At 40.8% G+C, this 9,820-nt stretch overlaps 1 protein-coding gene across 32 annotated transcripts in view; it reads right to left on the bottom strand.

Annotated features, from left to right (window-relative positions):
* FIP1L1 (factor interacting with PAPOLA and CPSF1) overlaps positions 1–5,107 on the bottom strand; it is a 90,619-nt gene extending 85,512 nt beyond the window's left edge. For 7 of the 32 annotated variants that reach the window (XM_064285808.1, XM_023555060.2, XM_023555059.2 and 4 more), the window contains exons 1-2: positions 4,803–5,102; positions 3,435–3,474 (exon numbers count right to left, since the gene is read on the bottom strand). In XM_064285808.1, the coding sequence (XP_064141878.1) occupies positions 3,435–3,474; positions 4,803–4,887 (125 nt within the window). In that variant the 5' untranslated portion in view covers positions 4,888–5,102. Of the gene's footprint in view, positions 1–3,434; positions 3,475–3,572; positions 3,618–4,802 lie in introns of all 32 variants that reach the window. The other 25 variants (XM_064285805.1, XM_023555058.2, XM_023555057.2 and 22 more) reach the window with 9 other exon arrangements.
* Between the last annotated feature and the right edge of the window lie 4,713 nt (positions 5,108–9,820).

Raw genomic sequence — 9,820 nt, forward strand, 5'->3', positions numbered from 1 at the left:
CTTCTATATAAATCAATTTAACCTCTACAGTAGTATTTTAAACATTATCTACAAAGCAAAACGATGAAAAGTAAAAAACAGAAAACTTATCTCCTGTTAAATTTTCATTGTTGTACTGCTTGACTCAAAAAAATAAATATCCAATCATAATTCTTTAGAAGATTTACTTCCTGTCTAAATAAGCTTCTTGATAGCCAGAAACCAGTTCAGCTTGCTTTTTACATGGCACGAAATATCATTACTGTGTTTAGCCAAGACTTAGAAAGATAAAACACAACAAAATTGAAGAGCATAATGCAATGGTTAAGACCATAAACCTGTTGCCATAGAGTCGATTCTGACTTACAGCAACCCTGTAGGACAGTACAGAACTGCCCCACAGTGTTTCCAAGGCTATAATCTTTATGGAAGCAGACTGCCATATCTTTCTCCCATGAAGTGGCTGGTAGATTCGAACTGCTGACCTTTTGATTAGCAGCCCAGAGCTTTAACTACTGCACCACCAGGCAATGAACTAAGTCACAAGGAAGCTGGGGCAAATTCTAACAGCAGGTACTCAGGTGGGACAATGACATACCAAGCTAGAACACGGGTTTGGCAAAGCTCCCTGCCCCAATAGATGTACTTTTTTTTACAAGTTTTGGAGCCCTCGTGGCACAGTGGTTAAAAGCTTGGCTGCTAATCAAAAGGTCCACAGTTTGAATCCACCAGCCACTTCTTGGAAATCCTATGCGGCAGTTCTACTCTGTCCTGTTCAGTCGCTATGAATCGTCATTGATCTGACAGCAACGGGTTTTTTTTTTTGGGGGGGGGGGTTAGAAGTTTTAATTCTCAATCATCCTTAAACCCGTTGCCGTGGAGTCGATTTTGACTCATAGCAACACTACAGGACAGAGTAGAACTGCCCCATACAGTTTCCAAGGAGCGCCTGGTGGATATGAACTGCCGGCCTTTTGGTAATCATCCTTAAAATGTTAGAAACCTGATAAAATTATATGCTTTTTCTATAAAAATGTTTAAGGGTAGATTTTTTTCCACAAGACGAAATAATTCAATGGCACTCCATTGAGTTTTTGGCAATGATGCTCAGGGAAGGTAGAAGGCCTCTCTCCAATAAATTTAATCAAGTTGTCTATTAGGGAATTAAGATAAACAAATATCCAATGCAGAAAGTAAGCTTTGAGAATTTTAGCAAAAAACATTAGTAAAAATCAATGAAATAAAGATTACCTCATTAAAATGTGTATTTGTGAATTTATACCCTGCAATCAATTAACTTCTTGACCAATTGAAAAACCAAAGAAATATTTAAGCACTTTCACACCTGGGACCCAGTGCTTTATCTCTTCAAAACACTTAATGAGAAGAAATTTTAAAAATAGTGACAAGTCAATATTAAAAATGTTAAGGACTCAAGTTATTAAAATGGAAGAAGCCCTCCAGCTCTATAGATTAATACTAGCTCCAGCTTTGTGGCTAGCTGAAATTAGGGTTAAGAACTGGGCTCAATACAAGAAAGTTGGAAACTGCAGTACAAAGTAACTAACTGGGTTTGATGCCAGTCTCACAATTATGTAGCAACATTTCTAAGAAAAACACCCAGTTTTTCTGGGTTCAATACAGAAGTTTCGAAACTAAATGATAAAATTTCAGATCGTATAACAATTGAGTGGGAAAAAAATCTTGTAAAATAAGGGATAATATTTCAGGGTGAGAAAGAATACTCTAATTTCAGCTCCTCCTATTTCTACTTCCAGTTCTCACTTCTTCCCTCCATCCGCTTTTTCTCATAACAGGTTTATTAAAATATAATTCACATACCGTATAATTCACCCATTAAAAGTGTACAATTCAATGGTTCTTAGTATTTCACAGACAACTACAACCATCACAACCACCTAATTTCAGAATATTTCATCATCACCCCCACCCCCAAGAAAACACTGTTCAGCCCCTCCCCATTCCCCTCCACCCCAACCCCTGGCACTGCTAATATACTGTCTCTTTGGATTGCCTATTCTGAATATTGCACATAAATGCAATTACGTGGTCCTTTTGTCTAGCTTTTTAGCACGTTTTCAAGGTTCATCCATGTGGCAGCGTATCAGTACTTCTTTTACTTGCCAAAAACATTCAATTGTATGACTATACCACTTCTGTTTATCCATTCATCAGTTGATGAGCCCTTGGGTTGTCTCCATTTTCTATTATGAATAAGCTGCTGTGAACATTTGTGTACAAGTTTTTGTGTGGATGTATGTTTTCATTCCTCTAGTTGCATCATAAACCCAACCCATTGCCATTGAGCCGATTCCGACTCACAGCAACATACTCACAGCATCATACAACTGCTAAAGTATCCTAGGAATGGGATTACTGGGTCATATGTTTTTAACCTTTTGAAGAACTGCCAGACTGCTTTCCAAAGCAGCTGCACCATTTTACAATCCCATCAGCAGTATATGAGAGCTTCATTTCTCTACAGTGTCACCAACAACTGTTATAATGTTTTTACTGAAGCCATCCTTGTGGGTATAAAGTGGTGTTTCCTCCACTTTTAAACATAAATATTCTTTAGAGGCTCTTTTTTAAAGAAACCCTCTAACTCCACTCTCATTATACAACACTAAGGTATCTGGGAAGAGTAGTCAGCGTATCTATGCACTTGTATGTTTGAGTTGTTCTGAAATTTAGATTAAGTTCCTGGCTCTTTGTACATGTTCTGTACACGATACTCATACCCTTCTAGTAACCAGGGAGAATCTCACATATTAGTTCATCTCATTTTGAATCCAAATAAATATAAACCAGATTGAAATTATAAACAAAGTGCATCATACAATCAAAAATGATAATGAACTGTAAAAGCAGTAATCTTTTGGTTCCCTTATTTAACATTTTTTTAAAATTAGGTTTATAATCTTTCTTAGTAGACTTATGGTTACACTATATAGGACACCATTGTTGTTGTTTGTTAGCTGCCATCCAGTTGATTCTGCGTCATGGGGTAGAACTGCTCCATAAGGTTTTCAGGGCTGTGACCTTTCGGAAGCAGATCACCAGGCCTGTCTTCCGAGACACCTTTGCGTGGGTTCAAATCACAAACCTTTCAGCCAATAATCAAGCATATAACCATTTGCGCCACCCAGGGACTCCCCTATAAAACACCATATAGCTCCTGAGGAATAAAAGGTTACCAGTGAAAAGTTACAAACCCTAACCTGAAAAACTGCTCCCTTAACTGCTAACAAACAGAAGTGGTATGAGATTAGGTCCTGAAATAAGAATAAATCCGTAAGGATTCAATGTCTTCTGAACTTTAGTCCAACTATTGTAATCATATCAATTATTAAAATGAAATAATTCTGACAATTCCACTGCCAGAACCACGGCATCACACAACTGCTCAAGTAACAACAGGATATTTCACTAACCTGGCATTTTCTTCTTCTGGCCTTTCAACTTCATTTTCATCTACCAAAAAAAAAAAAAATAGTAATAAATAAATAAGCAAGCCACTCTTAAAGGAACTAGTATTATGAAAATCTGAAGTGATCATCACAAGCACTAACCTAGGTCCTTTGCCATATCACTGTGCACATGCACGTCCCATGGGCCTATAAGCACATCCAAAGTTAGATCACCTTATAATCATTTAACAGATAAGTCTCTAATGGAAAAAAAAAATCACCTTACTTCTATAAAAATAAGCTTAGTTTAAGAAGTATTGAAGCTATCCAGATAGTCTACAAAAGAAACCCTACACGTTCCCGTTTCAGACAATACTAGGTTGAATGCTAAATCTTTTGACCAAAGATAAGGAATTTATTTTACAACTGTTATCAAAAGTTTATCCAAGTCACATCATCACTAAACAGCATGGTACACAAACGTGCACTTTTACTGCACACTCCTAAAGCTAATCAAGAATTTAAATTTTAGGCAAAGAATAAACAATAATTTTCAAAACTGGTGTCGGTAACAGCTGAGAAGAAACTGTGACTTACTTAAAGTTAAAAAAAAAAAAAGTCAAGCCCTTTTGAAGAGGGAACCACAAGACGCATTAAATTTGAGAAAACTACGAGATGATATTGACAACTATTATCCTAAGGGACCTGAGGTACTTCTATGATAAGGGTTAAAGAGCAATCTCTTTTTAAAAAAAAACACAAAAACAAAAAACACTTCACCTTAACGCAGGGATTTTTCAAGGTTTTCTTTAAGGGCCATAACATGTAATCCATCTCTCTCTTTTTAAATTATTTTTAAAGCACGACTTTCAGACAAAGAGGTACCCTTGCAGGTGCATTCCATACAAACTGACCATTAAGAAACAAGACGTTAGTTTTGCAGCATTAACTTTATTGAGCTATTATTACAGAATGACTTTCTAAAACAAGGGACGGGAATGGTATCCCACAACCAAGGGGCCAGAAGGGACAAACCAATACACCTCAGAATCGATATAAAACACTGGTGTAAAGGAGCGCGGAGGCCAAACGGCGGAGCAGTCTCGGTGCAGAGGCGGGCAAAGCTCCACCGCACGGGCCCCGACCCGCAGCTGCTGGCTTCGGAGGGCCCGGTAGCCAGCGGCTGCAGGGTCAGTGCCTGCTGGGGTCCTGGGCTGGGCTGGGCGGGCTGCAGGCCGAGGAGAAGGGAAGCAGGGGGTAGGGTGGCGCGCAACATGGTAGGCCTAAACTCAGGCCCAAGCCTGAGGACCCGGGACGCCGGCTGTTTGCGGGCCGGGAAGGGAGGCCTGAGATAAACCCCGGAGAAAGAGACAGGGACAGGAAGTTCCGTACCGCCATAGAGCCACTCTTCTTCCTCATCCCCTCCGGTCCCGCCGCTCAGCTCCGACACTAGGCGCTCGACCTCGCCGGCCGACATGGCCGCCCCGAGCACAACTTAAAGGCGGCGATCAACAGCCCCTCAAACCCCTTCCCCAGCCTCGCTGCTTAGGGGCGCGAGAGGGGCGCGAACCCCGCAGAAACAGAACGAAGAAAGCGCGCGACTAAATCCAGGAAAGGCAGCACAAGCGGCAACCATGAAGACCCCCGCGCAGGTTCGTCTGCGCACGCGCACCAGTACCCGAGCGGTACGGCGTCTCTAGATGGCTTCGCTTCCGCGGCGGCCGCCACCTGAACCTGGTTGCGCATGCGCCGGCGGTTGCCCCGCCCCTATGGAATGCCGCTTTCCTGTTTAGTTTAGTCTTGGGTGTGCTTGTGTTGGCTTGCACCGGTGTTTCTTGTAATAGTCCGTATTGCGTTTGCCAGCAAGTACACCATTGTTCCCTTTTTTTTTTTTTTACCCTTGATGCTTTGTCTTCCCAAACATTTTTTTTTAATCTTAAGAAAGGCTTTTTTTTATCCTTTACAAATTATATCAGCCTTGTTAGAAAATTGCTACTCTAGTCCCGTTTCTCAGAGATGGTAATTCATTCCACTTTTTAAAAAATACTAATTTTAGCGGCAAACATTAATATGAATAATACATTCCCTTTGTTGAACAGAGGTGCACGCGCACACACACATGCACACGCACACACACACAAAACAACCTTAAGGTTAAGGTTTGAGCACTTTCATCCACTACCCCCCTTACTAGAGTAACCACTGATATACACCATTGTGAAATATTCTTTGCTTCACACATACAGTTTTGGCGGGGCTACCTGGGGTTGGCTGGTGTCATGGATTGCATTGTATCCCCCCAAAATAACTGTCAACTTGTCTAGGCCAAGATTCCCAATATTGTGTGATTGTCCACCATTTTGTCATCTAATGTGATTTTCTTATGTGCTGTAAATCTTATCTGTATGATGTTAATGAGATGGGATAAGCAGTAGGTAAATGCTAATGAGGCAGGACTCAGTCTAAAAGATTAGGTTGTGTCTTAAACCAATCTTTTTTGAGGTGTAAAAGAAAGAAGTGAGCAGAGAGACATCAGGACCTCATACCACCAAGAAAGAAGCAGTGGGAGCATAGCATGTCCTTTGGACCTGGGGTCCCTGCGCTGAGAAGCTCCTTGGCTGGGGAAGATTAATGACGAGGACCTTCCCCTAGAGCCAACAGAAAAAGAAAGCCTTCCTCTAGAGCTGACATCCTGAATGTGTACTTCTAGCCTCCCAGACTATGAGAAAATAAATTTCTCTTTGTTAAAACTATCCACTTCTGGTATTTCGGAAACTCTGGTAGTGTAGTGGTTAAGTGCCATGGCTGATAACCAAAGGGTCAGCAGTTCGAATCTGCTGGGCACTCCTTGGAAACTCTATGGGGCGGTTCTACTCTGTGCTATAGGGTCACTATGAGTCGGAATTGACTCGACGGAAGTGGGTTTGGTTTTCGTGGTATTTCTGTGATAGCAGCACTAGATGACTAAGACAGCTGGTCTTAGTATAGTATTGTATGTTATTCTGTGACTGACTTTTTTTTTTTTTTTTTAACTCAGCAATGTCTTAGAGATCTTTCCCATGTTAGTATATATAGAACTATGTCCATTTTTAAATGTTTTATAATATTACTTGGACACCTGGTGGCTTAACTGGTTAAGTGCTACGGCTGCTAACCAAGAGGTCGGCAGTGAGAATCCGCAAGGCACTCCTTGGAAACTCTATGGGGTAGTTCTACTCTGTCCTATAGTGTTGCTCTGAGTCGGAATCGACTTGATGGCAGTGGGGTTTTTATGGGTATCACAATGTGACTATAGCTGTACCCATATTGATAAACTTCCAACTTTTAATTTTTACCACAAAAAAATTACAATGAAGATCCTTGTAAATGACCTTTTGCAGATTTTTACAAGTGTTTCTCCAAGATAGATCATGAAATATGTGATTTCAGTTTAATACAAATAATAAAAATTAAATGGTTTGTATTTTAATAAATAACACCAAATTTTCAGGCCACTTTTGAGAACATATTTTCCAAGGAAAAAACAAAACTAGGGTCATGGTTCTTAACTATGATTAGCTAGTTGCATGACCTAGTATAGTCAAACTATGTTTCAGTTTTTGCAGCTATAAAATAAGAAAACTGAATAAGATGATCTCTAAGATCCCCTTGGGAAGAAAGGCCTAGCCATCTACTTCAAAAATCAGCCAATTAATACTCTATGGATCTCAATATTCTGATCAACAACCAATCATGGAGATGGTGCAGGAAAGGGCGGCTTTCATTTCCTTGTGCATGGAGTCACCCTGTGTCTGTGAGGGGTGGGAGGTGGGGAATACTTGATGGCAGCTAACAACAACAAAGTCCCTTTCTGTTCTAAAGTTTCCAAACGGAACACTCACTTTTGAGCAGAAGGAAATCTGTTTTAGTGTTACAAATTTAGCAACGGGCTTTCTTTCTCTCTAATCAATAAATACTGTTCTTTTATTTATTTATTTGTTACTGAATATCTGCAGTATTTAATAATTTGAAAATTACAGACATGATCCTTAAAAAGCTTTCAGTTTATTGAGAAAGAAGGGTGGGAAATAATTAGCACACCTACAAGGGAAAAGGCAGATGGGCCATATTAGAAGTACAAGTGAAGTGTTTTTACTCCATGAAAACCACACCATTTCATGTTATTTAAACAAACCATGTGGTTTAAATCCCCCCTACATGGGGGGTTGCCATGAGTCTAAATCAACTGGACGGCAACAACAAAACAAACTTTGAATACTCCTCTACCTGCTATTCCCAGTCTCCCTTATCCATTTAGGATAATCTCTTGCATCCTTCTAAATTCTGTTGTGGTATAATGCCCTTTGTGAAATCTTTCATGAATTCTCTTTTATCTCCTCTCATTTATTTATTTATTCAATATATATTGTTAGAGTCTACCAAGTGCCAGATACTATTCTAGGTTCTGTAGATTCAGTAGTTAGTAAAACAAAGTTATTTTTTTCATGAAGCCTTCATTCTAACAAGGGAGACAGATGATAAACATGTACAGTCATAACACCTGCAGTGGTGGGAAGGATTAGGAAGAGTAAGCAGGATAAGGGGACCCAGTTGTTGTTGTTAGGTGTTATCAAGTCAGTTCTGACTCATACCCACCCTATGTACAACAGAAGGAAACACTGCCCAGTCAGTCCAGCCCCATTGTCACAATCATTGTTATGTTTGAGCCGACTGTTGCAGCCACTGTGTCAATCCATCTCATCGAGGGTCTTCTTTTTCGCCGACCCTCTACTTTATCAAGCATGATGTCCTTCTGCAGAGACTGATCCCTCCGATAACATGTCTGTCATGGATTGAATTGTGTCCCCCCAAAATGTGTGTCAACTTGGTTTGGCCATGATTCCCAGTATTGTGTGGTTGTCCTCCATTTTGTGATTATAGTTTTATGTTAAAGAGGATTAGGGTGGGATTGTAACACCCTTACCAGGCCACATCCCTGATCTAGAGCAAAGGGAGTTTCTCTGGAGTGTGGCCTGCACCACCTTTTATCTTACAAGAGGTCAAAAGAAAGGGAAGCAAGCAGAGAGTGGGGACCTCATACCACCAGGAAATCATCACCGGGAGCAGAGCACATCCCTTGGACCCAGGGTCCCTGCACCTGAGAAGTTCCTCAACCAGGGGAAGATTGAGGACAAGGACCTTCTTCCAGAGCCAACAAAGAGAGGAGGGCTTCCCGTGGAGCCGACGCCCTGAATTTGGACTTCTAGCCTACATACTTTGGACGTGTTGTTAGGAGGGATCAGTCCCTGGGGAAGGTCATCTGTGGTACATAGGGTCGCTATGAGTCTGAACCGACTTGACGGCACCTAACAACAACAACCTACTAGACTGCGAGAAAATAGATTTCCCTTTGTTAAAGCCATCCACTTGTGGTATTTCTGTTATAGCGCACTAGATAGCCAAGACAGTCTCCAAAGTTTGAGAGACATAGTTTCGCCATCCTTCCTTCTAAGAACATTCCAGCCGTACTTCTTCCAGACAAATTTGTCTGTTCTTTTAGCAGTTCGTGGTACATTCAGTATTCTTCTCCAACATCACAATTCAAAGGCATCAACTCTTCTTCCATCTTCCTTATTCATCATTTAGCTTTTGTGTGTATATGAAGCGTTTGAAAACACCATGCCTTGGGTCAGGCACACCTTAGTCTTCAAGGTGATATCATTTCTTTTCAACACTTTAGAGAGGTCTTTTGGAGCAAATTTTCCCAGTGCAATGGATTTGGTTTCTTGATTCCTGCTTCCATGGTTGTTGATTGTGGATCCAAGCAAAAAGAAATCCTTGACAACTTCAATCTTTCCTCCATTTATCATGATGTTGCTTATTGGTCCAGTTGTGAGGATTTTTGTTTTCTTTATGTTGAGCTATAATCCATACTGAAGGCTGTGGTCTTTGATCTTCGTCAGTAAGTGCTTCTGGGGACCCAGAGTAGAGTGATAAAGAGGAATGGGATGCAATTTTATATGAAATGGTCAGGGAAAGCCAATCTCATAAGGTGATATAAGAGAGCTGAATGGACCAAGGACATAATCCCTGTGGGTTTCTAGATGCATAGACTATCAGATAGAGGGAGTAAGAAATGCGAAGACTCTGAGGCGGAAGCACTATTGGCATGTTCAAAACCAAACCAAACCAAACCAAACTTGTTGCCAGGGAGTCAATTCTGTAGTGACCATACAGGACAGAGAAGGACTGCCCCATAGGGTTTCCAAGGCTGTAAATCTTTTACGGAAGCGGACTGCTGCATTTTTCTCCCGCAGCTGATGAGTTCAAACCACCAACCTTTCAGTTAGCAGCAGAGTGCTTAACCACTGCATGACCAGAGCTTCTTTGGCATGTTCAAAGAACCCAGATATGTAGCTGGAATAATGAAA

This window comes from Loxodonta africana, chromosome 5, assembly GCF_030014295.1.
Source record: "Loxodonta africana isolate mLoxAfr1 chromosome 5, mLoxAfr1.hap2, whole genome shotgun sequence".
NCBI classification, from domain to species: Eukaryota; Metazoa; Chordata; class Mammalia; order Proboscidea; family Elephantidae; genus Loxodonta; species Loxodonta africana.